General features: G+C 44.1%; 2 protein-coding genes and 1 long non-coding RNA gene across 7 annotated transcripts; 1 reads left to right on the top strand and 2 right to left on the bottom strand.

Annotated features, from left to right (window-relative positions):
- Positions 1 to 871: 871 nt before the first annotated feature.
- On the bottom strand, positions 872 to 16,465 carry LOC114797644 (protein SOGA1). Of its 2 annotated transcripts, XM_028992583.1 has the most exons (12): positions 16,265 to 16,465; positions 15,630 to 16,173; positions 14,484 to 14,708; positions 11,535 to 11,693; positions 9,017 to 9,082; positions 7,104 to 8,147; positions 6,444 to 6,509; positions 6,088 to 6,243; positions 5,041 to 5,229; positions 3,699 to 3,748; positions 2,044 to 3,307; positions 872 to 1,962 (listed from the first exon to the last, which is right to left on the bottom strand). In XM_028992583.1, the coding sequence occupies exons 2-12, from the start codon at positions 16,161 to 16,163 to the stop codon at positions 1,822 to 1,824; spliced, it is 3,894 nt and encodes a 1,297-aa protein (XP_028848416.1). In that variant the 5' UTR covers positions 16,164 to 16,173; positions 16,265 to 16,465; the 3' UTR covers positions 872 to 1,821. The 2 variants fall into 2 exon arrangements, with proteins under 2 accessions (XP_028848416.1, XP_028848415.1); XM_028992582.1 differs by having other exon boundaries at positions 15,630 to 16,465.
- Positions 16,466 to 16,631: 166 nt separating this feature from the next.
- On the top strand, positions 16,632 to 26,407 carry osbpl2a (oxysterol binding protein-like 2a). Of its 3 annotated transcripts, none has more exons than XM_028992585.1 (14): positions 16,632 to 16,776; positions 19,509 to 19,653; positions 20,259 to 20,370; positions 20,463 to 20,538; positions 20,651 to 20,785; positions 20,927 to 21,024; positions 21,157 to 21,339; positions 21,777 to 21,884; positions 21,965 to 22,054; positions 22,570 to 22,696; positions 23,050 to 23,169; positions 23,407 to 23,530; positions 23,676 to 23,766; positions 24,152 to 26,407. In XM_028992585.1, the coding sequence occupies exons 2-14, from the start codon at positions 19,617 to 19,619 to the stop codon at positions 24,252 to 24,254; spliced, it is 1,404 nt and encodes a 467-aa protein (XP_028848418.1). In that variant the 5' UTR covers positions 16,632 to 16,776; positions 19,509 to 19,616; the 3' UTR covers positions 24,255 to 26,407. The 3 variants fall into 3 exon arrangements, with proteins under 3 accessions (XP_028848418.1, XP_028848419.1, XP_028848417.1); XM_028992584.1 differs by lacking the exon at positions 16,632 to 16,776 and adding an exon at positions 17,338 to 17,452; XM_028992586.1 differs by lacking the exons at positions 16,632 to 16,776; positions 21,157 to 21,339 and adding an exon at positions 17,221 to 17,452.
- LOC114797653 (uncharacterized) lies at positions 23,214 to 27,837 on the bottom strand. Of its 2 annotated transcripts, XR_003750967.1 has the most exons (3): positions 27,670 to 27,837; positions 26,606 to 26,973; positions 23,214 to 23,999 (listed from the first exon to the last, which is right to left on the bottom strand). It is a non-coding gene; the product is annotated as an uncharacterized LOC114797653 (long non-coding RNA). The 2 variants fall into 2 exon arrangements; XR_003750966.1 differs by lacking the exon at positions 23,214 to 23,999 and having other exon boundaries at positions 24,815 to 26,973.
- Positions 27,838 to 27,885: the final 48 nt, after the last annotated feature.

The following is a 27,885-nucleotide window of genomic DNA, read 5'->3' on the forward strand; positions in this document are numbered from 1 at the left end:
TTTCACCATTTTCATTTTCATGACATTTTAATGCACTAAACAATTGTTCCTTATTGAAATTGTCCAATCCAAATGACCCTAAACCTTTGAACAGTTGTATGTGTTTGTGTGAGTGTTCATTCCACTTAGTGTTCATTTTGTCATGTAGTTTTTGTCTAGTCTGACATTTTACCAGTATTACTGGTCAAATTTAGTGTCGTACCGTAAAATTCTAAATAACATTAAGAGGAATACACATTTGGCCAAATGTTATTTTGTGATATATTAAGCAGTGTGTGTATGTTAACATGACTAGCCATTGATAACACATATTTGTTGGATTTAGCCATGTGATGTAGCAGCCGATCGAAAGCCAGGCTGCATTTTAATATACAGTTTATTCATTTCAGTAATGGAAAAGAAGTATTTATGTTATCTTTAATTTCACAATGGGATGAAAGACACTTGTGAACATATTTGTGAAAGGTCAACTGAACAAGTAAACCTGTATTCCTTTTAAACGCATTGTTCGAACACACAGAGAGTAAATGGTGATACAAATGATAACGTTGTGCAACATGTTGGCTACAGGCTCATTAAGGGCTTAGACTAAGTATTCACTCTGGTTAAGTCCTGCTGCCATGTGCCTGAGATCACAGCTGTTTGGCTTGAGAAATCCTACCTAAACGTGACCCCAATGACCCGTTCTCACTCAAGTGCACAGGCCAGCTAACTACTGATGAGCCAGTTGTCACATTATTAGTGGTGTGGCGCTAGGGTCAACACACCAGACACAGGACCTGAGGGCTTTTAATACAAACTGTAGGTTGTACTGAAGGGTCTTGTCTTTAAAACCAGTGGTGTTGAAAAAGGACAAAAATGTTAAGCCAACCATGATTACAATTTTGTTTATTTTACAAATTCAAGTACATTTGTATTTAAAGGTCCCCAGTTATTAAAAGTTCACTTTGTGAAATTATTTAACCTTAATACTAGTTCACCATATGCGCTTTGGTCATTTTACTTTGCACAAAAAACGAGCACAAATGTTTGTTTGTTTTTTTTAGATCCGTCACACGAGACTCTGAAGAAACAGTGCGTTAATTGAAAATTTTCTGTAAAAATGCCGACGTGACAAGTGGCTATAATTCTGCACTGTGGCTGAATTTCAGAAAGAAACTTCAGATGTAGTATTAGAGGATCACTAAGACCGATATTAAAGACAAAAAAATCATAATAGGGGACCTTTAAATCAGTAATGAAGCTGAAATAAGCCTTCACAAACAACAATACAGAAAATCTAGTTTTGTTGCTTACTGGCCAACTAAATATATAAATTAATTCACTCACTCATTAAATCATTATGACCTAGTCAAGTTAGGTAAAAGAAACCTTTATCTAAAAAAAAGAAAAAAAACGAATGAACTTTAAGGTTAGATAAACCTACATCCTGCTGTTACTTGCTGCTTCAACATGTCAAACCATCACCATACTTTATTACACAGACTGTGAGACCTGTAATACATGCTGCCACAACTTCTCCATTTGAAAGTAATGCTGACTCATTACGAATATGTATCAAAAGACAAAGATGAAGCACGGAGTGAATTGCAACAGAATACTATACTATACTACAGAATACTAAGTAAAACCATAGAAATATGAAAACACAATCTGGGTCTCATTTCATAATCAACAGCAAATTTCAGTAAAATCAAGGAGTTAAACATTCTTTTGAAGTTGGAGAACACTTAGGTGAAAAGAAGAGAATGTGAGTTGAATAGTTTAACAGGATCAGAACGATCAGAGATTCTCCACATCAGTGAAAATACGGTTCCCATTTCACTGAAGGGCGGAGCCTCCTTTCCCCGCTATAGAGCAGTCCGGTGGCTTGCACTGGCCGTGGGTGTGGCGAGGGGTGGAGCGTGATGGTCGGGCAAAGCAGGAAGTGAGGGAGCGAGAGCTGCATTCACACGGCCCGTCCTACCAGGGAGAGAAAAGCCACAGGATCAGGATACAAACCAGGTCCCCACACTCGGTGGCTGCTACCGTGTGTCTACTCACCTCCAGGGCGGCGCTGTTGAGGTTCTTGTCTCTGCTGCAGTGCGTTTTGTTCGCTGCGGTCAGAGGTTCCTCCTTCTGACTGTGCCTCATGAAGCGGCGGTTGACGATCCTGGTGACGCTGTCACTGCGCACCAGCGGCGTCGCGGAGACGCGGGACGGGTGCCGCTCCGTCTTCTTCTGGCCTGGTGGACACGTGTTACTCCTGCGCACCCCGGTCCCCTTCTCCGCTCCTGCTCCACCTCCTTTACCAGGCTTCTCCCCCCGCCCGCACACATTTCGCAGGAATTCCTGTACCAGCCCGTACTTGTGGATCTCCACACTCTTGTGGCGTTTGTCACCATTGGTGCCAGTGGCGGGCCCACCTCGACTGACGGCGGGCCGTGTCCAGGAGGGGACCAGAGGACTGCGCTGACCACGTTCTTTAGAGACCTCCATCAGTGAAGGATTAGTCAAAGAAGAGGAGGAAGACAAGGAGCCAGAGAAAAATGAGGATCTAGAGGATGAGGAGGTTGAGGACCATGAGGAGGAGAAGGGCGAGGAGTGCCGACGATGCATCTTGGGAGAGGTCGAGCAGGGAGGTGATTTGTCCAGCCGCCTGTTCACTTGGTCCAGAGAGCAGGAGACCTGCTGAGCCCTGGCTGCCACCAGTGAGGAGGAAGTGACCCGAGGAGACCAGGACTTCCCTGCCGTGGCGGTAAACGTCACATCTGTCTGCAGGCCAATGCTAATGCTCCGGCTGTGGGCGTGGCTATGGGTCTGAGTGGCCACAGTCTGGTTCCGAGGCTCCCTCTGACCGCTGTGACCGCCCTGCCATACGCTGGCAGTCATTTCCTTCATGTCGTCACTGAGGTTGGCAGAGTCCTGCAAACTGGGGAAGGTCTGAAAAACAGTTCTGTCTTGCTGGTCCCTGGGAACATCCTGGAAGGAGGAAGTAGTAGTGTCACCAGCCCTGTCCTTAGGTTCGGGTTTCTCTGTCTCTGTTCTTCCTTCTCCATCATCCTCTTCACCCAGAGGGGCATGTGAGAGATGAACCCTGCGAGCAGATGGGGGGCTGTAGTAAATCCGTAGTGCAGATCTCTCAGGGGCAGTGTGGCTCCTTTGGGTGACCTTCAGATGCAGGTCCAGGCCAGGGAACCTTGGGGGCATAATGGGACAGTCCCATGTCTTGCATGGGTCTCCAGGGTCACTCACAGCTGACTCGGGCTCCAGAAACTGCCAGTTCTTTTCAGATTCACACGTCCTGGTCCATTTTCCATGCTTTGTCCTGCATTTCAGAGGAAGAGCATCTTATCAACTACTGTACTGTAGTTCATGCACTGACTAAAACATTTGTTATTATATTACATGACGTTACTTATATTAAGAATATGATGTATGTATTGTTGGTCAAAATTGTTTTTAAATATAATTTTTAAAAAAAACTAACCTCTCAGAATGTTTTAATTTACAGACAATGTCAAAAGCATTAATCTGTCATGGATTACTTTATGTAAACTCAGCTTGTCTCAAATGTCTACAACCTCTCAGCGGACCGTCATGAACCGGCCAGCAGAGGTGAAAACAGGACTATGCCAGTGTAGTACAGTGACGTAGGTGTGAACGAAGGTCTGAATATTAGGAAGATAATATGGGAGTATGTGACATTTCGAACTGACCTCTCCATTCCACAGAGTCGTCTCCTGCTGGACATCTTGACTCCAGAAGACTAGAACGAATTGAGAACAATACTTCAGCTTCATGCTTTAGTACTGAATGTGTCTTTTATTTTTTTTTTTTGGCATGGAATAACATGCAATTAACATGTTTCTTAATGCATTTTGATCAGATGAAAGATCTGGAAAGGTCCAAGGGAAGTGTGTACAAGTCATAAAAAGAATGACTGAGTAAAAGTGAACAGCAGAAAAGATTAACTTCCGCCACACAAGACTCATCACATTAAAATCACTTTTATCAACAACAGGAAATGATGGGTCAAAACAGGAGGGCGAAACCAGCGTAAGACATGTTCTTCAACGGATCTGAGTCATCATTGTATCTGATGTTACAGTGACCGGAAGGGAATCTGAGATTCTCTTCCCAGCAGTCATCCCAATCTCTGGGTTTCTCTGTTTGTGGTGTGGTCACCGGTGCCAAGTCCCCCCTGACGGCAACGACCTGACTGCAGATTTTGTGGGCAGGCGGCCCAGTGTCGTACAGCCCCAGCAGGGGATTAGCCTAAATTCGGAGGGCTTCGGACATTCAGGCTCTGCAGGGCTGTCAGGGTTGCTGTTTAAAGGTCCCCTATTATATATAACTTTCTTTCCAAAATACAGCCATGGTGCAGAATTATAGCCACTTTTAGCCAGTCCCACGATGAGATTTCCCCTGGATGCGCCGTTTTGGGGCATTTGCAGAAATGATGTCATCAACACCATTCACCAACCGCAATGTTTGGTGCAGACAGGAAGTCCTGTCAGCATTTTTCCCCCCAAAAAATTAACCCACTGGTGCTGCAGAGTCTCGTGCGATGGAACCTTTTTACATTCAATAACCGAGCAACTGCAAATGCTTCACGCGTTTTCAAGGCATGACTGTCGGTGTAGATAATGTTTCAGGGGAGGGGTGGGAAATTCTCTGGGCAAAAAAAAAAAAAAAAAAAAAAGCGAACCGGGAGTTAACCTTTCCCCATAAGTGGAGACAACATAAGTGGAGACATTACAGATCCGGCCACCTGAGCTGCTTCTTTACACATATCCCCATTTCTAGTCACTGCAGGGCCATAGACAGGCTAGGAGAATTCATATTAATGTTAAATAATCTCACAAAGTGAATTTTTCATAAGAGGGAACCTTTAATGGCAACTGACTTACACTTAGTAAAAATTATAATGTGGTGAGAATTTACATGAGTTGAGTCAGTGAAAAAAAGTGAACAGTGTGGAGTAGAAACAGCTTTTGGTACCTTCATGATGACCAGTGTGACACACTTTCTCCCTCTACCCTCCCGCTCAAGACAAACCTGGTTGAGGCGCTCTAGCAGCTCCTGCTTCTCTCTGCTCCAGCTGCGCTCGCGTGCCTTCAGCTGCCGACTGGCATCCATCGCTGCGGCGTAGGCCTCAGCCAGGAGGTGCTGCAGTTTCTCAACATGGTCCCTCTGCAGGGTGGCCTTGGTGTCAGGAGTCGCGGCCTCACCACCACAGCCCTGCAGCTGAAATAAACCATTGGCATTTACAATTCTCTGTTTGTAATGAAACACATTACCTTCAGAAAAATGTGACTTGACCATAGTGGCCTGGCATTTCAGGCCAAAAAAAAGGAGCGAGACTAGCTGAGCAAATAGGGGCATTTGTATGAGACCATCAAGGCCAGCTTGATGTTAGCATAGCCTTGGCCAGACGTCTGAACAAACATTTGACTGGAATCCAGAGAAGAGACTGTCTCTTCTTGGTTTCCTTTAACACATTTGATAAATAACAACTGTACTTAAGGTAGAGTTGATGGGTATGATCTCCTCGTTCCTCTTCTGCCAACTCTCATTCATTTCAATGAATGAGAGCAGCTTTATCTGTTATGAGGCTGTTTTTAGAATATTTGTATCACTGTGCATCCATCTAGACATAACAATTTCTATCTTTAGTCTTTTCAAGCTTAGAAACACATTATGGGATGTGTTTCGGTATAGAGGTATCACCATATACAAAGGAGGCAATGGCGAAAAAAGCTTCTTTTATTCATCTCAGCTTTGCTTTTCTCTGCTTGCATTCTATGTAATGTTTGTTCACACTGAAAACCTTCTGCATCTAGTATAGCTGATATTCTTTTACAGTTGTACTGTATTTAACCTGTCGAGGACATTTTTTCTCCAAAAATGTGCTTTGTCTTTTTGCTTTTAATTAAATTTCAGAACCTGTAAAACGTTAAACCAATTCAACTTTTTAACAATCATTAAAAAAAAAACAGCAGTACTTCTAACTGAATGAAGAATTGCGTTGGTCAAGCTAGAGGTTTTTAGTGAACAGTACATTAACAATAAAAAGGGGCAATTATATCAATTAAGACCACTGACCCTGCTGATGACCCCTTTCAACTCCGACTTCTCCACATCCCATGACACCTTGGCACGGGCAAACTGCTGTGTCACTTCCTGCCCTACCCGCCGCTCCTCCAGCAGCTCTGAGCCAAGATCCTGTAGTGCTGTTCGCAGGTCTGCAAGTAGTTCACTCTGCCAACAACACACACAAATCCAATTCATTTCATGACAGGCTTACAGAAAGCAGAGTCTCAGAAAGAAACGGACCCTTTTTACGTTTTATCTCCCTGAATGACACTAGAGTAACAAGACTCAAATCTAAAGATTTCTTTAACTCTCCACAACATGCCTCTACCTGTATGTACAGTTGAACCATAATGTTTCATCCATACCTGTCTCATGGAGGACAATGCAGATGAGGGACTCATGTTGGCCTCCTTATCCCCAGACTCTGGCCCCTGCATTAAATGGTACAGCTCCTTCAGACATCATGAAGGTACAATTCATGAATTTTTATTTACATGGTGCAATATGTGTAGTTTAGGAGGATACAGCATTGGGAAAGCAGTACAGCATAGTCAAGTATGTTCTCACTTACTCACACTCTGGAAAAACCTGCTTTATCCATATCAGGCGCTCACACCGATGGACAATTTTTCATTCACCAGTGTGTCTAACGCACATGCATTTTGGTAGAAGAGGGAACCCTCATGGCAGGGAACCCACACTAACAAATTGAGAGCATGCAAACTGTACACACACAAAGCCTAGATTTGAACCCATGACCACAATTCTACCCACTGCAATGTGTGGCCTCAAAAGGGTTGTCCCTCTAAAGTGAAAGTGAAGTGATTGTGAAACACTGCAGACAGCACATGGTGGCACAACAAAATGTGTCCTCTGCTTTTAACCCATTTGCTCAGTGGCACCTTGGCGGATCAGGATTTGAACTGGCAACCTTCTGATTACGGCGCCGCTTCCTTAACCGCTAGGCCACCACTGCCCTTACTGATTGGAAGTCGCTCTGGATAAGGGTCTACACATCAACTCACCTCAAACAGGTCCTTGCTGAGACTACTGCATCCTGTGACTATCTCCCCCTGTCGCCACTGTTGGAGGAACCAGCGAAGCTGCACTGCAAGCAGCACCAGCCCCTCCTGATCACAGCGTCCATCCTGCTGCTCCATCTCAGAGGAATGGAGACCCTCCTCTGCTGCCTCAAGAGAGCTTATGTTTGTGACCCAGACATGGCCTTGACCATCAACCAGACTCTTCATCCTCTCCAACAGAGCGTTGAGCTGACCCTGAAGGGCCTCCAGTCCACCAGATAAAGGACTCAGATTGGACAGATCCACATGCATTGCATGGGGCTCAGTATTAAGGTCCAGCTCTTTTTTTCTGAGGTACGCTTGGGTAGGTGAAAAGCCATTTTTATTGGGTGCCTTCAGGAGCTGGATGGCAGAGTCCACGAGCAGTGCTTGGTCCCGAAGGTCAATAAGAGTTTTGAAGTTCAAGCTGTGATTGGGGTGGTAGGATTGATTAGCAGTGGTTCTTTGGTCCCTCTCTCCCCCTACTGTGTCCTCTTGAGGGATCTGGCTTGTTGAACATGTCCCAAAGCCTCCCTCATCAGTTTGGATTTGCTTTGTGTCCAGCATTCTGTCACCTTTTGTCTCTGTGGTCTTCTCATTTAGAGTCATCGAGGACAGTGAGGTCAAGTGTTCTTCAGAAACTTCCATCATGTCCTCTTCATCTTCCTCTCGTCTTCTTTCTCCTCCTCCTCTCTCCCTCAGTTGACTCATCTCTGCTCTTAGCCCACGGTTTTCCACCTCCAGCTCCACAATGCGCCGACTCAGCAGTGTGGCCTCTTCCTCCAGTAGCCTCAGATGAGATTTGACCTCTGCCTCACGAGTATGGGGTGAGGTGGTGAGGTCAAAAGGAGCCCAAGAAGTATCCACATCACCGTATAAGAGGCGGTATTTTGCTAGCTCCTCCCTCATGGTCTCGTTGTCCACAGCCATCTTGGTCAGCTTCTTGCACATGAGGGCCGACTCCTCCTTCGCAAAGTGCAGTTGGCACTTCAGATCAGCACTGTCCTCCTAAAATAATTATGCAGGGTACTGAGTATGTCAAGCATCAGTGATCATCACCACACTCTACTCGGGACCATTCCCTAAAGAAAACTGTCCAAAATACAACATTCCAAAAGTTAACACTTTGAGAAGAGGAACATTCTGTTGAAATGATCCACAACACTAAGACCTGTTGTGATATTTGTTTACAGTTGTGTAAAGGGCCTGTCTTGAAACATCATGTGTAAGATGGCCAAACGATCATAAAACCATTTAACTTTAATTTGTAAGCTCAGGATTGAAACTCTGGTACCTGGTGATCAGAAATGAAGTCTTTTTGATATGGTCTTTAAGGCCACTAGCCGGAATGCTAGTATGCCTAGCGTGGTATAGCATGTGCCAGACAACATTTTACCTGCTAACAAGTAAATCTTTAGGCGCTGACATCTGACGTTTGCTTGTGACATCGTCACACACCCAGTAAACCATAATGGTGCAATGGGGGATACAGAAAAAAAAATTTTGTAGGTTTGTAGTGCAGAATTAACTCATGTAAGAAATTTTTTTTTTTTTTTCTTGTGAATCAACACAAAAACTGTGTGATAATGGGCAGAGGGGTTGAATCGGGTGTGCTAAATGAGGGTAAACCCAAAAGTATGCAGGACAAGTGCCTTCCAGGACACTTAAATCTAGATTTTAGACCATAATCCAGAACTACAATGTTGGTTCCATGTTACTTAAGAACTGGGTGCTGTTAAAGGCAGATTCTGAAAATTTGGCATAATGCTGGTCACAGCACTTCACGTTTTCGTGAAAGCAGAGATTTAAAAAAAATATATGTCCTACAGTGAACAAATAATGTGAATGTAACACGTCAGTCATGGTGCTTGAGTCACCTGTGAGGAAAGCTTCTTTTCAGTCCTGCCGGACGATGCCCTCAGATTTCTCCACTTCAGAGATCCCTGCAGTTTCAACAGCAGTTAACAGCACAGAACTAGGAAAGGCATTTAAATGTGCAGTGAATACACAGAAAAAGACGTTTCAGAAGGTCTTTCCTGCCAACCACTGTCAGACTCGCATACAAAGACTAACAAGCACACACATCCAATGCGCCATTCCTGTTTTTTTCTAGCGTGCAATATGTTTGTATATATCCACATATGAACATATTCCATGTATACAGACATTCACAAATGTTGTATTTACTGATAACTCACAGTCACCCTTTTTTTTTTGTATATTGAACTTTTCATATTATAAAGTTGGCATATTGTCTATGCTATAATTTTTTCCTGCTCTTATCTTGTACTGTCCACTTTCTGCCATGGCAATGTAAATTTCCCACTTGTGAGACTAATAAAGCATCGTCTTATATTATCTCATCTTTCATTTTCAAGGTTTTTTTTGTCAAACACAGAACACAGCTTGGCACATAAATTGCATCGTGTGTCACAGAGATGAGAAAAATGGGGTCAGCTATGATGTGAGAGGATATCACATGCCTAGGGTAATCCACAGGGCCAGCAAGTGATGCTCGCAGTTCACACTGACCCTGTGGTCACGTAGAGCCACCACACCGTTAACAAATGCAGGTACCTTTTATTAAAACTGTGACAAACACACATAATCTAACAGCAAACTAATAAGAGACTTGCATCTCAGGGCTGCAAAAAGCCAGACGTTTTCTCAAGGGAGACCCTTTAGCAGGGTCTCCCAGCGTGAAGGCGTCACTTTTGATGAACAGAGAGAGGGTCTCAAACGTCAGCATTGAAATAACTGGAGTAATCCACCCACATTCCCAATCTACTGTAAATCCCCTTCCACGCTGAGCAGAGCGACTCCAAAAAAGCACCAATGTTCCCACACTAAATGAAACGATAAAGGAGAAACGAGAGTAGAAACACAGTTGTAAGGTGTTTCATTTCATTCCAGGCAGGTCAGTCATATTTGGGGAGATCTACAAAAAAAATACCCGTTATGCCCAAATCCAGAATCACACAAATGGGCACAATGTTGCTCAATGCTATTCACAGCATCTCATTTATTTCAGAAAAATGACCTTATAACGGGCAAATAAAAGCGGCCTTATCAGTGAAAGACAAGTAGTGAGTACATACAGCCTGAAGAAAACATTTAGGTCATTTCAATTATGGTTGAGTCAAAACATTTTACAATGAATCAGTTGTGATTAAATCACAAGTTTGCTCAATACTAAAATGGGTCAACGTTTTAATTTTTAGATTTCCTCCTTGGGCTGATGGGACCCTGAAAACCATGTGACCTCCGAGCTGCTCCCTGCCTGAAGGATCAGCGGGAAAAGGCCGCTCTAGGAGATGAGCGCCCTGCGATCTGAGCTTAACCACCCAATCCTGGATTAACGCATGCAAAAGGGGGCTCTGCTCTGTCGCCAAGGGAAACCAAGGACTTTTAATAGGCCAACAGGTACAGCAGAATAAAGACTTTTCCTAAATGAATTCTGGTCTCGGTAGATGAGGAAAAACCGAAACACGGGGGAAATTGAAAAAGATTATTCTACAGCCAGGGCAAGTAGACTTGGCATTTTGATCTCCACAAGGGCCAAACTTGCATAGTATTTCACATTTATGAAGTACTTACACGTCTTGACCTACATTTAAATACGTCCTGAGAGCCGAAGAGGATGGGGGCAGGGAGGAGCTGCGGGATCGCCACTCCTCATTTATTTTTAGACTTCTGCCCTACTGTTCTTTCCCTTCACCACCCCTTTCCATCGATGTGTCCTTCAGGCTTCCCCCTCTCCCCAACTTCTCTCTCTCTCTCTCTCTCTGCCCCCCCGACTCTCCAGAGACAGTGTCAGCTGCAGTCGGAATTCTACCCCTCTGATGCCAGCTTTCAGCTGTCTGCCACGCCCACAATGTGCCCTCCCAAGGTTAAGACCTCAGTCATCTGGAGCCGTAACAGCGGGGGTCAGGCTGCTAGACATATAATCACACTGGACCAAGGCAAGCAGGACAAAAACTGCTCATTAATTAGTGCTTTAGCTAGTGTTGATTAGGCATCCTGCTGGTGGAAGATGCTGTTTGGGGTTGGAGTTTGGGGTTAGCTCAGGGTTGCAGAAAGGAGTGGCTCACCTAGACATACCCAAAATAAGTCAAGAATAACACTGCACCAACTTAACAATTATGATCTTTGGCTGGTTAACTCAGGCTATACTGTACATGGGTTCACTAGCTTCTGCGGTTTCAGAGGACACACAACATGGCAGAGTGCAGTGAGAGAAGATACGGTTGCTTTTAAGACTGTAACACTGTAGGCTTTTTTTGTTGAAAAATCATTTAATGGACAGGCAGTTCTGTATGGTACTGGACCAGGGTAAAGAGTTCAAGGTTCGGTGTAACAAGGTCTGTTTAAGTTGTGAACGTGGTAGTGGTGTACCTCTCTGGCTTTGTCCATTTCGACCTGCAGGACCTGCTGGGTGACCTCCAGGTCCTGCAGTCGCTCACGCAGGGCCTCGTTCTCCCACTCCAAACGGGCCTTCTTCTTCTGCACCGCCTCCAGTTCGTTGTGTAGTCGGAAAGACACACTTTTTGCCACCTGGCAAAAGAGATGGGCGTTCAGTCACATGTTCTGGCAAACAAGCTTGCCTACATTTTATGCTCTTTATAATGGTCCGTTTCATTAGCCAGCATTTACTGGTCTGCAGAATTGTTTTCTGTTATATAAATTTCAGCATAATGAGAATATAAATCTGTATGTAAATCATGTTCCACAATTAGAGCTTCACTGACTAATTTTGCATGAACTTTTTGACACATTTACAACATAATAACTCAATAAACATCCACTAATACAGAAGACCACAATCTCTGAGACATTTGTGAAAGATTTGTTGTTGTTGTTGCCAAGACACAGAGAATGTGGCATCCATGCAGCGAGTGTACTTTGTGCTTGTGCAGCGGTACAGAGCACATGATTCGGTTTCCTAATCTTAATACAGCGCTGTTCTTGAATTTGAGAGAGGAATTTTTGCCTTAGGGTTGCACATTAGCTCAAACATTCACATTTGTTCATTAGGGATGGAGAAAATTGTGACATGCATTGTGGGACCTTAATGAACTGAATCACTTTGCATTGCTTACCGCAGGAAATATTTTGAGATGTTTTTTTTTTTTTTTATCTTTTCTAGCGCAGCATAAGCACCAGCCAAACAAAATCCATTTCCATGTGAACCCTCTGGTCAATCAGTGACAAGGTCCGGCCGATTCAGGTAAACTGGCTATAATGACACGAGCAAGAAACAACGATTGGATGCTGCTCAGCTGCTGAAACGACACATATGAACGCAGCAAAATGCCAGTTCGAAATGCCAAATCGAATGTTGCAAGCACTCTGTGGTCAAACCTTCCAACCAGCAACCTTCTGATTACGGGGCCGTGAGGGTGCTGCTCAGTGATGGCATATTACTTGCACAAGGGTGGTAGTAGACTAGTGGGTAACACACTCGCCCATGAACCAGAAGACCCAGGTTCAAACCCCACTTACTACCATCGTGTCCCTGAGCAAGACAGGGGGGGCTGTCCCTGTAACTATTGATTGTAAGTCCCTCTGGATAAGGGCGTCTGATAAATGCTGTAAATGTAATTGAACCCAGCAGCAAGAAGTGCTTTCACTGCAATATACGTTCGGTCTGAAACCGGCTTTAGGCTCTGAATGCAGTAAAGGAGCCACTGTGCTCCATGATAAGGACTCCAATGTCTAACGTTAATGCTAAAACAATAGTTCAGCACAACATTTGAAATGCCCAGTGCTTTCAAAATACTCCCAGGTAAAAATGTACTCAACATTGACCCCATTCACGCAGCGGAGACACCACAATTCCAGTCCCAGACATTCACCTCAACTCCTTTCCTGCTGTTGCTTATTAATCTGGAGGACAAATTTAGAGTAAAGACTAAACAATCCATTGTCTAGTTCAGGCCGGAGAGCCAGATGAAACAACGCTACCTGACACTGGGTGGGGCCTTTGTGGGAGGAATGCATGTTGAGAGCCTGCGTTTGATGGCGAGGGTCACATGGACACACTCGCGGGTCCTGCAAGCATGAAACGGGGTGTCCGTTTCTATCCACAGCGTGAAAATAGCCTCACGACGCGCAGACAGCTGTGAGGCCGGGCCCCCAGCTCCATATCGGCAGGAAGCGCTCGACGGCGTGAGGGGAGCAGATGAAAATAATCTCTTCCCTCATGAACACAATGAAAGGAGCCTGTGTGTCCTGTGGGGAGCCTGACGTGAACTTTCGCTGCAGGTGATCACATTGCTAGTCCCATAACGTTCAAACTGCTGCTCGCTGTGAATTGCTTCGCCCCCGCTTTTTCTGTGGTATGAGTCCACTCTTCTACTCCTATACTTTATTTAAAATAAAGGGAAAAAGAAAGTGTGTGTGTGTGTGTGTGTGTGTGATAAAACATGACCATAAGGATATTTATGTGAAACATGGAGCAATTATGTTGGCATTCCGCGCTTTTATGTGGTTTCACCCACCGCGCTGCTACGTCTTTTAATGCACCAAACTTTCCTGGAAAACTCCTTCCTTCTGATTGGCCACAGAGTTCAAAACCAAAGGATGCCTGACTTGTGAATGGCTCACCGCAAGGAAATAAGCAAATGAGCATTTCTCATCTGGCAATGAAGCATTTTCCCTCCTTTTTCCCCTTCCTGGAACAACGCTGGTGCCAGGCACCTACATCCTCACACAACAACCGGCCCTCACACACAAGGGTTCGGGGGTGTGTGAAAGGCAAAACTGCCAGTAAGTGGCTGAGTCATAAGCTAAACGGGGGTCCTCTATTACAAACCATATAAAAATTGAGTCATGTCATACATAACGACAGGGGCGGAAATCATCATCAAAATCAGATTCGTGAAATGATGACTGTTAAGCTTTTCTTTGCCAAAGAAGGTGAACGACAACTATGGAATTCAGTCACCCTGGAATGGTTTTCCACAGTTCAGAACACAACTGAACAAGCAACTGGAGGGATTGGGGACAGTCATGCTCTCTTTATAACATTAATTTGCACTTGGGCTTTTTTTAAAGTATATTAGAACAATTTAATGACACCAGCTTTAAAATTGTAAATATAATGGTGTGTATAATAGTCATATGTATCCACTTTTTATACTGAAAATCATGTTACTGGCATTTAAACTTGACTTGTATCATATTCATGATTTACTGTATTCTTCAGATTCATTTTATAACGTAACAGCCCCATGATGAGATCGTGATAATTACCACACTTCATTCATGAATTACATAATACATGCAGCGCATAATCCCAGTACACAGATCCTGTTAAAAACACACACGCAGGCGGCTCCTCACCCTGACATCATGCTCCAGGGTGCGGATGAGCTCACCCTCAACCTGCCCCGTCTGTGCCACGCGGAGGCTGCGCCGCTCTGCCTTCCTCAGCCGGTACTGCAGGATGCGACAGGTCTTGTTGGCTTGGTCCAGCTGCTGCTGGAGCTCCTGCAGCTGGCACATGTCTTCCTCCAGAAACACATCCTTCATCTCCAGCATCTCTGACCGGAGCTCTTCCACCTCATCCTGCAGGAAGACACAGCGGGAGGCACAGACCCGTCCACCCGTTAATCTCTACATCCGGAATATAGATGCATAGAACCATTCAAAAGGTTGTTTAGAAAGATCACAGATTTGCTAAGATAATAATAAATATTCATAGTCAAAGATTGAAATAATTATGTAGTTGAACCCACATATGCTGGACATTTCTAAATAACGAACTTGTGATTTAGCCTTGAAAGTGAGATTTTAAAATATATTTTATTTTAAAATTGTAAAAAAAAAAAAAAAAAAAAAAAAGGCTGATTGTTTTCTGATCGTGATGGCCAGAGTCGCCTGGCCATCAGCAAGCAATTTTCAATCCACTCGAACCTGCAACCTTCTGATTACGGGTCTGCTACGGGCCTAGCGGGTAAGGAATCAGAAGGTTGCTGGTTCGAATCCCAATCTGAGGTGTCTCTGAGCAACGGCTGCCCACTGCTCCCTCGGGGTATGGGTTAAATGCAGAGACCACATTTCACTGTGTGCACTGGGTGCTGTGCTGACATTTGACAACTAATTACTTTCACTTTCGAACCAGAACAAAACGAGTTCAGGTGAATATTATTGATCCAAGAATAATCGATTATTATGAGTGATCCATTTGGTTTCTATTGTTCTGGTGCTGACACGTGACGAGACCTGCGAGGTACCGCAGTGAGTCCAGGTTGCCATGGCAGTGGGTACCGCTTCACCCCTGAAAGCCGAGTTCTCGTGACGTCACGACAGCCTCAGGGCGCGGGTTTAAACCCGGATTCCGCGTCCCGCCGCGTCCCGTCTGTCGCGTGTCAGGGGCTAGAAGGGACCTCGGCACGAGGCAATTAGAGAAAGTGTAATCTGTTCTCCCCGAACTAATCCCCAATCCCGCGTTCAGGAAAAGAAAAGAGCGAAAAGATTCCAACTCACTTTTAAATACTCGTTTTCTGATCTCAGCTCCTCGATCTCTCGGACCAGCTCGTCTCGAGCCCCGTCCGCGAACTCTCTGGCCAGGTCCGAGAAGGCGAGCAGCCGGCTGTCCGGAGACGCGAAGGAGCGGTCGTCTCCGGGGGAGATGCTGCCCGGAGCCCAGGTCCCCCGGCCCGGTCCGGCGTCCGCGGACAGCTTGCGCTCCTCCGGCGCGCAGTCGGACACCTCCGAGCCGCTGTCGGTGGACGACGTCTTCCCGGTGCCGCAGCCGGAGTCTTTGCTGAGGTCCTCCGAGGTGCTGCTGGCGCCGGACAGTTTCCTCCGTTCCTTCTGGGCGCCCTTCTCCGGCTTCACGTCCCTCCCGCTCGGCGTGCGTCGCACGGTCGCCCCCTTTCTCTTCGCCGCCGGAGCGTCGTCGCCGTGTTTAGGTGGGGCGGGCAGCCCGTTCTTCGGGCGCGGAGCCCTGTCCGCATCCACGCCGCGCTGCATCTGTGGTCCGGTGCGCCGGTCCGGTTCCGACCTTTCCTTCGTCATCAAGTCCGCACTGAGGCAAGCGCGAAGCAAATCACGCCTCAACAGGAGCGCAAACCCATAACCTGGAGAAAACGAAACTTGTTATACACATAGACGCTTACGGCGCTTCTGAGCCCACGCTGCCCGCTGGTGTCCTGAAGTCTGGACGGGATCCGTTCGCCGGGAGTCGTTCCGCCCCCTACATCACGTGTAGAGAATCAGAGTTGAGAACCAGAGTCATTGAGAACCAGAGTCAGAGTTGAGAATCAGAGTTGAGAGTTGAGAATCAGAGTCAGAGTTGAGAGTTGAGAATCAGAGTCAGAGTTGAGAATCAGAGTTCAGAGTTGAGAATCAGAGTTCAGAGTTGAGAATCAGAGTTCAGAGTTGAGAATCAGAGTTCAGAGTTGAGAATCAGAGTTGAGAATCAGAGTTGAGAATCAGAGTTGAGAATCAGAGTTGAGAATCAGAGTTGAGAACCAGAGTTGAGAGTTGAGAATCAGAGTTCAGAGTTGAGAATCAGAGTCAGAGTCTCCCCCCGCGGCTCTCCGATTCTTCCCAGGTTTAAAGCCCCACGGGATTCCCGCAGATCTCCTTACAGAATAAACAGCTGCATTTAAGAGCAGGATTATTTGTTGTAAGTAATATCTGTTCTACACCGTAGTTTTTCCTACTTGAGAAAACAAGTTGCTGATCGTCTTTCCTTCGTCATCCAAGTTTTCTTTGGATGGGCGGGTTGATTCTGCCCCCTTGTGGCTGGAGTTGTTTTTGCGTGAATCGTTTCTGAATTATTTGTTTTATTAGTTTTATCTTATGTAATACATACGCCATTCTTCAGTTTATTAAATGAAGGGTATTTGAGTAGTTATGATGCCTCCATGCGCATACGACTGCAGAAGAGCCGAGAAACTGTCACAGAGCCGAGAAACTGACTGCTGCTGATTTACGTGAACGCTTAAAAATAGCCCATATCCATACCTTTTCAGTACATAATAGCGCTGCCCTGAAACTCCTCCCCTTTGGCGCGCCGTGGCTTCTGGACTCGACCTGTTCATTGGTCAACCGCACGCCGATCTGTTGTGGTCCCGCTCACCCGACCCGTTGGCTGTGGGCTGGCTTCCATTTCACGAAGCGTGACTGGTTGGAAACGCGCCTTTGGTCCCGCCCACCCTTCGCTCTTCCGCCCTTTGGCCCCGCCCCCTTGGCTAAACGCTTCCGCCCTTCTGTGTCACTTAACAAGTGCGGAATATTTGCGGGCTGTCCCGTCGGATAAACAGAACGCCCTCCGGCCCAGGACCCGGGAGCCAGGACAGGTAAGAAAAGAAAGAGAGACGCGGTTCATTTCAGCGGCGCCTCTGACGACAAGCTTTGCGCCGCTTGTAGTGTTTTAATAAATGTTTAAAAGTTGTGCGCTGGAGAAGTTACGCTCGGCGCGTCAGAAAGGACGCGGGATGCTAAGCTAGGCTAACGCGTATGTCGCCCGTGAAGCGGCAGGATGACGCGCGTCAAGGCGCCGGCTCACGTATGGACTGAAAAAGCGAGTTTTGTCGCGGCGGGCAGTGTTGTCCTCTGCCGCGCTCGCTGTCGCGGTTTGCCGCCTGTTCCGTGCGCCGAATTGCGCGGTCGGGGGCATGAAACCCGAGTAGCGTTTCTGGGAGCTTCTGCTGCTCCGCCTGACGTCCCAGGGCAGGTCGCGCCCGGCGCGGACACGTCCGCGGCTTCTGGGGCATTTTTTGCAGTCCTGGCTGCGTGGCTGTCACTGATTCTGCGGGGGGGGTTTCTATCGCGGGCTGGAGGAGCTGACATGGTGTCATGAATAAGCAACCGTGTTGATCCCGAGGGCAGTTTAGGAACCCACTAAGTTATTTAGACCCTCTCATATTTACACTTACAGCATTTATCAGACGCCCTTATCCAGGGAGACTTACAAGCAGTAGTCGTGCCCCCCCCCCCCCCCCCCCCCCCCCCCCCTGCTGGAGATACTAAGGGTTAAGCGTCTTGCTCAGGGACACAATGGTAGTTAGTGGGGTTCGAACCTGGGTCTTCTGGTTCATAGGCGAGTGTGTTACCCACTAGGCTTTTGCCGGACTTCTGAATAGTGTTTTGGACCCATTTCCAGCTCAGGCCAGGTCGACAGTTCTTCTGTCTGTTCAGTACTGTCTGCCATTGCCCCCGTAAACAATAAAAAAAGGTGCCGAATGGTTGGAGATAGGCCTGCGCAAAGGATGAATATGTGCCAATTTCGGTCAGATTAGACGAATTGGAAACCATGTCATTCTAGTTTTCCTATTTGTAATTGTCTTAATGGCGGTTACACAGAATTCCGCGTTCGCAGCGATGTTTGTGCAAAAGGGCCCGCTCTTGTGTGCGCTTATCTGTTAATTTACTATCAACTAATCTAGAATGCGCAGCTCAACGGGACTAGCTGCATAGTCTGTAGATACTGCGATAAGATGTTCCTTGATTTCGAAGAACGCGACCCTGCTGAAGTACAGGTTGTTTGCATACGTCGTGTTTGACCCGTGGACGTACCCGCACAGTACAGTCCGTTTAATTTAAACACGGTGCGGTCGATCCCGTCTGCACACCCATCTTCACGTTGTGCTGTCAGAGGTGGTGTTTGGGTTTTATGGGCGCGTGTAATCAGGGCCATTTCGATCAGAAGTATATTTTTATCATGCCGTGCAGCGCTGCTCTCCTCTAATAAATGTTGGTAATTATTGAATATTTTATCGCGTAATCCCTAGGCTCAGTTTGAGTCACATCCTGTATGCAGAGGGCGTTATAAAGCCGGACTTTAAAACCCCAACATCCCAATACTGTCCGCTTTTCTCAGTCGTGTTATTTGTGTGTCTTGGCTTAAAAAATGTGGAAAAAAATGTTGCATTTAATCTGTGGTCTGAGCTCGTGTACTTGGCGTTTTCGCATAGGCCACGGCCTTTAATCATCTCACAATCTCTTATCTCTCAGTACAGCATTACAGAACATGCAGGTTACGTGCCTCAGATGTGTATACCTTCGGGCAGTACATAGAGCTATGTTGTGCAGGACAGTATTCTTCTTCTCCCTTCTTCTACATTTAATAGTGTGAACTTATTTCAGCCATGACATGTTATTAAAATCGTTTTTATATAATCTGAAATGAATTTGGATGGGTAGAATCAGCAGAATTTTGTCTACCATACAATCAGCTTCCAGCAAGATGCAATACCTGAATACCTCAAGATTCCTGATACCTGAAGCAAGAAGACAAGCATCTTGCTGCTATGTTGTTCAGTTTTTGTTCAGTATTTCAGTCTTCTCTGAACTTTATTTGTTGGTTTACCTTTCATTACAATATGACCTGTTCTTCGCATGATTTGTCCTCAGGTTCAAACAGAAGTGAGCTTCTGCCAGAGGGGGGTGAAGTGCGAGCGACTGTCCAAAGAAACAATGACCTCTGAGTGACCCCCCCCCATTCATCTGCACACGCTCATCATGAACAGTGAGGAGGAGTTCTATGACGCTGAGACTGGTGAGTTATCGTCTGCATAAACACTCATCAGGTAGACAGTGCTGTTGCAAACTGGCAATAAATCAATTTACTCAGTTAACCTATTTTGATTTACTCAGTTACAGTTTAATCACATCACGCCACTAAAGTAATCAAGTATTTGTGCCAAGGACATGTGTGGAAGCACATGCACAGACATCAGTTTAAAGCACAACGCAAACTGTTTTTCTATATCAGTCAGGACAATGCAGCATGTTACCTTGTCCCATCACCTACACTAGTAAAAACCTAGTAAAAATACAGCATGACTGTGCTTCAACATTAAATCTAAGAACTTATTAATGTGTCTATTGATTACACTCACACTATACACAGCATTTGAAGAAGCTGAGGATAGGTTTACTTTATCTTGTGCACTAGATTTTGATCAAATGAAAAAAAAAAAAAAAGATTTTTTTTATTATAAAAAATGTATTTACTCCAGCTTGACTTTTGGAGTGTTCCCCGCATCACGGGTCAGGCATTCAGGGGAAAATTAATTCTATATGCTGACAGGATTTGATTAGCCAGGAGCTCTCTAGCTGAAGTAGAATCATTATGCTGAACTGGCGATGTGCATGCCACAGGTTTGGACTCGGACGACTCTTGTGAAGTCAGTTTCAAAGATGCTACTGTGTATGACGGCAAACAAACATCCAATGGCAGCACCCTCTCACAGAACGGGGTGTGGGGGAGAAGGCAAGTTTGTGAATTTGTGTATTCTAGGAAATTTCCCAAGAAAGTCGTTTTTGATCAGCCTCAAAGTTTCTGTTCTCTTTGTTTGTCTACAGAACGACTCTTCCAGCCCCAATGTTTTCTAGAAATAATTTTAGTGTGTGGGGCTTTCTAAAGAAATGTATTGGCATGGTGAGTAGTAGTCGAGTAATTTTTGTTTTATTTAATGTTTTACTTAATTATTGTGCTTAATGTCAAAATTACTTCTGCTTTTTTCCCCCCATTAATGTCTCCAATGGTGTAGGAGTTGTCCAAGATAACAATGCCAATCGTATTCAATGAACCCCTGAGCTTCCTGCAGCGCATCTCAGAGTACATGGAACACACATACCTCATCCACAAAGCGTGCACTCTCTCCGACTCAATAGAGCGTATGCAGGTAAAATCACGTCAACACCCGTCAGCAGTACTCACTGTAGAACAGTCCTTGGTGAAACGCTTGTTGATATTAAGAAAACGTTATGTTTTGTGTGTGTGTGTGTGTGTGTGTGTGTGTGTGTGCGTGCGTGCACCTTGTTAGTTTGTAGCTGCATTTGCAGTGTCAGCTGTGGCATCTCAGTGGGATAGAACTGGAAAGCCCTTCAACCCTTTGCTGGGAGAGACATATGAGCTTGTGAGGTAAGGAGACATTTTGCCCTCCTGTGTTTTAGGATTTCGGACCAAAAGAGAAACAAAACTGATTTTGAATTCATATTTGTAAGTTCCTGTGTGCAGTGATAGATTCATATTTAATGTAACAACCTGTCACAGAGAGGACGAGGGCTTCCGTCTCATCTCGGAGCAGGTGAGCCACCACCCCCCGATCAGTGCCTTTTACACAGAGTCCCTCAACCAGGACTTTGTGTTCCATGGTTCCATCTACCCCAAACTCAAGTTCTGGGGCAAGAGTGTGGAGGCAGAACCCAAAGGCACCATAACCCTGGAGCTGCTCAAGTGCGTGAGAGCTTAATTCGATTACATTGATGCAGACATTTTTATGCAGAGTGACTGTCTTTCACTATTGCATTGACCACTTGACTACAATACAATTGCAGTCTTGGAGGTTTTGTGTGTTGATTGTTGTGTTAGTTATTTGTTGTTTAACATGCTAAAAACTGGGCCAGTTATGAACTGCCTTTAAATTTCCTATCTTCTGTGTTTAAAATTGTTATGTTTGTGACAGAGCTTCATATTATCTGTCTCTTTACATAAGGGAGTTAAAAATCTGTCATGTAATACCACTGTGTACCTCAAGAGGTGATAGTGAGTCACTAGCATCTCAGTCCTGTACAAAAGTAACGCTTGTCAGCGGTTTTAACATATTTTGTTGCTTTAGCAAGTCTGTCTCAGATCTGCACAAACAATTCCATCTTCTCCCTCCAACTTTTCAGACACAGAGAAGCCTATACCTGGACAAATCCTCACTGTTGTATCCACAATGTCATCCTGGGCAAGCTCTGGATTGAGCAATATGGCACAGTGGAGATAGTCAACCACAGGTCAGAGATCAGTATGACCACTTTTTTTACACTTATACAGATTAAATCTGTTAGTCCTAAACATCTGGTGATCATTTCAGCACTGGGGATAAATGCATCTTGAACTTCAAGCCATGTGGAATGTTTGGGAAAGAGCTGCACAAAGTAGAAGGCCATATTCAAGATAAAAGGTGAGTTTGCTTCAAAAATTACAAGAATCTTGGAACATTTGTAGTGACTCTTAACTATTCTGTAATTCTTGCGTATTTATTTGCTTAATCGCTTTACATTTAAACTCTTCAGTACACATATTGAGTGTGTACCTGTAAAGTGATTGACATTGTGAAACACTGCAGCACAGCACATGGTGTTACAACGAAATGTATCCTCTGCATCACACCCTCACCCTTGGTGAGCAGTGTGAACAGAACCTTGCCGGTTCGGAATTCAAACCAGCAATTTTCCGATGAATGACTGGGTCTGCTTCCTTACCTGCTAGACTATCACTACCCCAACAAGTAGTGAATTAGTCTTCTTATATTTGCCTTTTTTGGAAAATGTAATTAAATGTAATAAAATTGAATAAGACGTAATACTTGCTACATATCTTAGCAAATCATTCAAAAAGCCATTCTGATCATTGTCTTTTCCTTCTCATTCTCCTTCCATCCTTTGCTGTTTATTTTCTTTTGCTGGTCACCACCAGTAAAAAGAAGCGCCACGTGATCTATGGGAAATGGACTGAGTGCATGTACGCCATTGATCCTAAAGTGTATGACTCCAGCAGAAAAGCAGAAAAGAAATCTGGAAGCGATGCCAAGAAACACAAACAGGTGAGGCACTGATGTTGAAGCACACTGTAGCTGGTTACGTGCCTTATAATCGGAGGGAGCTGGTGTGCTCATCACTCCATCACTTTTTTGAGTGGAAGATTTAAATGCATACATTTCAACAAGAACGAAAACCCTGACATCCATTCGGTATGTTATATCTGCAACACACAACTAATTAGTTCATAACGTCTAGCAATTTGTAAGATCATGTTTTATTTCATTCCTTTATATTCCTGAACGCTTACTATACAATATCTTTATTTAAGTAAAGACATGATAAATTGATTGTTTGTACTAAAACCTACTGTACTTTGAGGGGTATTTAGTAACTCAATCTGTGTTATTACCACCAGGAACAGAGTGCTGTAAGTGACGACTCTGATGAGATGCCAGAGGTTCAGGAGACTGTAGCTATGATTCCTGGGAGTTCTTTGCTGTGGAGGATAGTACCACGTCCCCCACATTCAGAACAGGTAACACACAGCTCGTGTCCTGAAATTAACGTGACCACATGCAATACTGGAAATAGATTTTTATTGTACAGGTTCCAGGACTTGAGTAACCACACACACATACTGAATAAAAAACATCTAAGTATCCCATGTTTACATTTACATTTATGGCATTTAGCAGACACCCTTGTTCAGAGTGACTTACAATCAATATTAAATCAGTAATAAAGACCATCTGTCTGTCTCTGTGATGTACAGATGTACAACTTCACCAGCTTTGCCATGTCTCTGAATGAGCTTGAGCCGGGTATGGAGACAGTGTTGGCCCCTACAGACTGTCGTCATCGTCCCGACATCAGAGCCATGGAGAATGGGGACATTGGTATGAGTCTTTACAAAAGCACATCATGAATAAATGTTTCTTGTTGCTGACACGATTCAGCAAACCAAAACCCTTTTATTTCAGATGGTGAGAAGTGAAGTCAGTTTTCAGTGGTTTACTTTATTGTGTGATCTGTGCTTCCCAGACAAGGCCAGCATAGAGAAAGAAAGACTGGAGGAGAAGCAGCGAGCTGCACGCAGGGAGAGAGCCCGAGATGAGGAGGACTGGTCAAATCGGTGAGTTCTGCTTCTGTGGGATTTTCCTATTTGTTGCTGGATTGTGCGTTATCATGAATCCCAGTTTTAGTCACCCAATTCAATTCAGTCCCTTCACATTTCTACAGGTCCCCTTCATATACTATAAGGGGGCAGACATCCTCTTCCAGTTTGTCCACTTTTTCAATTGCCTTGATAACCCTTCCCTGACTGATGATGGTCAACAGCTTTGTGTTCCAGTGCACTCTTATCAACTGTAAATGGGAAACCTTGTTCAGTAACATCTTTACAGTAATTGTTTAGGGCAATGTATTCAAGTTTTATTATGCAATATCTATTATTATCTGTACAATAGGTTTACTATTTCAAGCTTGTACTGTGTACTTGTACTTGTGTAATGGTACAGGTGGTTTCATCCGGGCACAAACCCCCACACTGGAAGCCAGGACTGGATCTACACTGGTGGCTACTTTGACAGGAAGTTCTCAGACTGCCCTGACATCTACTGAAACGTGGGGCAGAGACACAGGATGGCCTTAAAGACCCTTGATAAACCTTCATTAACCCACTCATATCATCTCATCCAAATAGTGCTTTTATTAGAATTCAACTTTTTTTCTGAAAATCAGTTTACCAAACTAACAGATGAATTCCTAAATTTTTTTTACATTAATCTTTTGACATTTTTTGTAATGCTGGGTTAATTATGGTGAGTTAATTCTGATTTATTCATGATGACCTTTCATGAAGAAGCCAATATTTACAATATTTGAAACATCTGATGAGTGTTCCGAACTGAATCATCATTATACTGTGAAGTTTGGGAATTTTTCCTAAACGCAGCCATGTTCCCGTCAGTGCGAAAAAGAAACTTTGCTACATTTATGTCCGAATCATCTAAATGTATTTACTGTGCATAATGACACTAATATTTTTGTCTGTGGTATGAAATATCCCGTCTCACGATGTGACCTCTGTGATGGTAGGTAGAGATAGAGGACTCTAAATTTAATTGAGATCTACCCAACACACACACACACACACACACACACACACACACATACATCTGTGAGTTCAACACACTTTATTATATATTGTTTGTACAAAAAGGCTTTCTCAGGCCATTTTTACTTTGATTCAAGGGTAAGGGTAGATTTGTAACCCACACTAAAACATGTATGCACATAGTAATTAATTGCATGTTTATTAATAATAATAATAATAATAATATCATCCATCATGTTGATTTGAGTTATGTGACTAGACTATAAGAAAGCTGCTCATGGTGATGTGTACTTCTTCGTAAAGTAAACATTTTGTAAATGACTGTGAACAAACGAATGGCAATATTTGAAAAGCATAGTGGAACCTTATGTCAGTGTGTTCTTGTGGTTGCCAAAGCTGTCCTTTTCTGTAAAACTTAAAGCCATAGAACCTGTCGGGAGTTACAGAGTGCACAAATCGCTGCAATGGAATACAAATTGGTGCTACTAAAGTTTGTGTTTAGCTTGTCAAGGTTGCACAACATGTTCTAATCATATAATCTCTGTTTGCCATGGATTGTACAGGCGGAGCATTGTTCATAAATTCGTTTTGTGTGTTATGCCATTTTATGGATAAACTTCAATAACTGCGCTGAAGTAATGCACCCTGAATTTCCATAACTTTTCTTTCTGACATAATGAAAAATCACAGTCACACAAAGTGTGGTAAAATGAATTGGAGATGAACTCAGAGGCACAATAATCTTCACAAGCAATAAACACTCAGATACTGCTTTCAAGGGAAAAGAAGAACTCTATGCAAACACCAGTCAGAATGTCTCTAGGTATCTCTGTCAGTTCGTTGTACATTTGGAGGAGGGGGGCAAGGTTTAAAAGAAAGTCAAATTTCTGTCATTGTTCTGCTTTGTTTGAGGCCACGATGGGAGGTGGGATGTAGGGAATAAACAGAGTTCTGTATCATACTTCAATTGTAGTGAAGCTTTCCCTTATCGTGATATAATATAAACCACATTACGGGTTATTGCCTTATATTGAATTTCCCTTTATGTTAATGTAGATTAGATCATATAGTGATGGTATCAATATAAAGAAAATTATTTCTGTCATGGCTCAGTAGAACATTTTTACATGGCCGTGGTTTCTGGCACGCCTCGTATTTTGTGTCCGCTGTTTTTCCATGGGTGAAATACGAAACAGCATGTAATTATGTATAAATAAACTACAGTGCATAATAGAGCTATAGATTGTGTCCGATTCAGTAAAAGGTTCACAAGCCCCTGGTTCATTCACAGTGAATGTCACACCTAATCTCTCGCATCTGTTTTAGTGTTGATGTTGAATAGCTACATGTACATGTGGAATAATGTTGACAACATTGTACATTAAGTGCAATTATGGAAAACACACACTAGCAAAGTTTTTTATTTAATTTATGCAAGAACTGCATAAAATCAAGGCCTTAAAAGAAGATTCAGTTGATTCATGTCAGCAGTTATTTGACTTATATGAGCTTTAAGTAGTTGCACTCAATGTATATATGTTGTTTTTAGCTACATAGAATAGATTTCTAGATTAGAGAATATAATTTGACAAATGTCCCATGAAATGTAAATCTGGTTATTTGCAAGATGTCAATTAAAAAATTGTGCCACAGTTCATAAAAATTTCTGTGTTGTCATTTGTGAGTATCCATGTAATTAAATAAATAAATTGCTCTAGACTTGTGACCCTCTGATATGATAAAAGAAGTATATGTTCTTACCTGAATAATCATTTGTGTGGTTTCTCTGACTGGAACTTATCTGTTCACAAGATAACTTTGAACAATCCTATAATTGCATTATTGGATAAATTACCATAAATTATCACCGGATGTAAAACGGTGTCTCCTGACCAGAAGCCCTGGATGAGAGGTAAACCTTGTATCTCTCCTCCTCTTCTTTCTCGTCAGCCGTTGCTGTTGCAAAAAGCAAACACAGGTTGCGTAGTACAGAGCAAAGCACACAGGCTCCACAACAACAACGTCCGTCACACCTCCGGATCTCTGACTCCACTCTGAATGCACAAAGATGATGTGTGGTGTGGCGTCTCCCTTCGCTGCCTCGAAACCTGTGCTGACCGGCTGGCTCCAGTTTTCACTCAGGGACTGTCAACACCAGCGCTCCACAGGGATGTGTCCCACAGGATAGTGGGATGGTAGTAGCCAAGTGGGTAACACACTTGCCTATGAACCAGAAACAAAGAAAGTGAAGTGATTGTCACAATGTGTAACCCTAAGTTGCTCCAGGGGGACTGTCCCTATAACTACTGATTGTAAGTCACTCTGGATAAGAGCGTCTGATAAATGCTGTAAATGTAAAGGTCCTGTTCCCACAGTTTTCCAGGACTGGCTGCAGAACTGCTAAATGGGTGGGCCATCAAATCAATCAAGTGATCAACATTATATATAGCCTGCTGGGCGTGTGAAGGCCAATGGCACCATGAAGGAATTACACAGATACAGGATGAGGTAAAGATGAGGTAAATCATGCTAGATTAGGGAATTGTCCCATGTAATGCATATAAGCAGGAGGTGATATGAGTTCTTTTTGCATATTAAACATTTAGGCATAAATAGCAACCTGAAGGTCAGGCGTGCCACCACCGGAGTCTTTTCCTTTTGGCGTTGGGAGAAATAGAAAACCATGGAAGGCCAAGTGAGATTGTCCCTCCAGCAAAAGAAAACTGCTGCTTCTGACCTCTCAGACACCAAAAAAGCAACAACTTTGGTGGAATTTTTTTCTATAAAATTATTAATTCAACTGAAAATTGTTGGATTCTGCTCTGAACCAGTTAAATAACCAGTGAAGTTTCTATACTAATTATACTACTGATACATTACTTTGCATGCTACGGTGTGGCTGATGTCAGTAGTCGTGACCTTTGTCGGTGAGTGGAGGGCTGCAGGATGGAATCATGGTGCCTAGCAGTGTGCTGCATGGTTTTCTGGTCCCATCACGCCAGGTCTTTGTAGGGTGGTGGAGGGCTTCCAGGTCTCCATCGTGTGTTGGCTGCACGTCTGATCTTTCCACGCCCTGCAGACAGAGGACCAGAGACTATTAGTGAAATCGTTAAAGACTTCATTCAATCTCTACTA

This window comes from Denticeps clupeoides, chromosome 10 (genome assembly GCF_900700375.1).
Source record: "Denticeps clupeoides chromosome 10, fDenClu1.1, whole genome shotgun sequence".
Classification (NCBI taxonomy): Eukaryota; Metazoa; Chordata; class Actinopteri; order Clupeiformes; family Denticipitidae; genus Denticeps; species Denticeps clupeoides.

Bases quoted from the DNA above. Each gene is read 5' to 3' on its own strand.
- LOC114797644 (XM_028992583.1), bottom strand. From the start codon at position 16,163: ATGACGAAGGAAAGGTCGGAACCGGACCGGCGCACCGGACCACAGATG. The intron at 11,694-14,483 runs GTGAGGAGCCGC...CTCTTTTGCCAG, and splicing joins CCCTGGAGCATGATGTCAGG to GTGGCAAAAAGTGTGTCTTT. The intron at 6,244-6,443 runs GTATGGATGAAA...TGTTGTTGGCAG, and splicing joins CATTGTCCTCCATGAGACAG to AGTGAACTACTTGCAGACCT.
- osbpl2a (XM_028992585.1), top strand. From the start codon at position 19,617: ATGAACAGTGAGGAGGAGTTCTATGACGCTGAGACTG. The intron at 20,539-20,650 runs GTGAGTAGTAGT...CCAATGGTGTAG, and splicing joins TAAAGAAATGTATTGGCATG to GAGTTGTCCAAGATAACAAT. The intron at 21,885-21,964 runs GTCAGAGATCAG...TGATCATTTCAG, and splicing joins GTGGAGATAGTCAACCACAG to CACTGGGGATAAATGCATCT.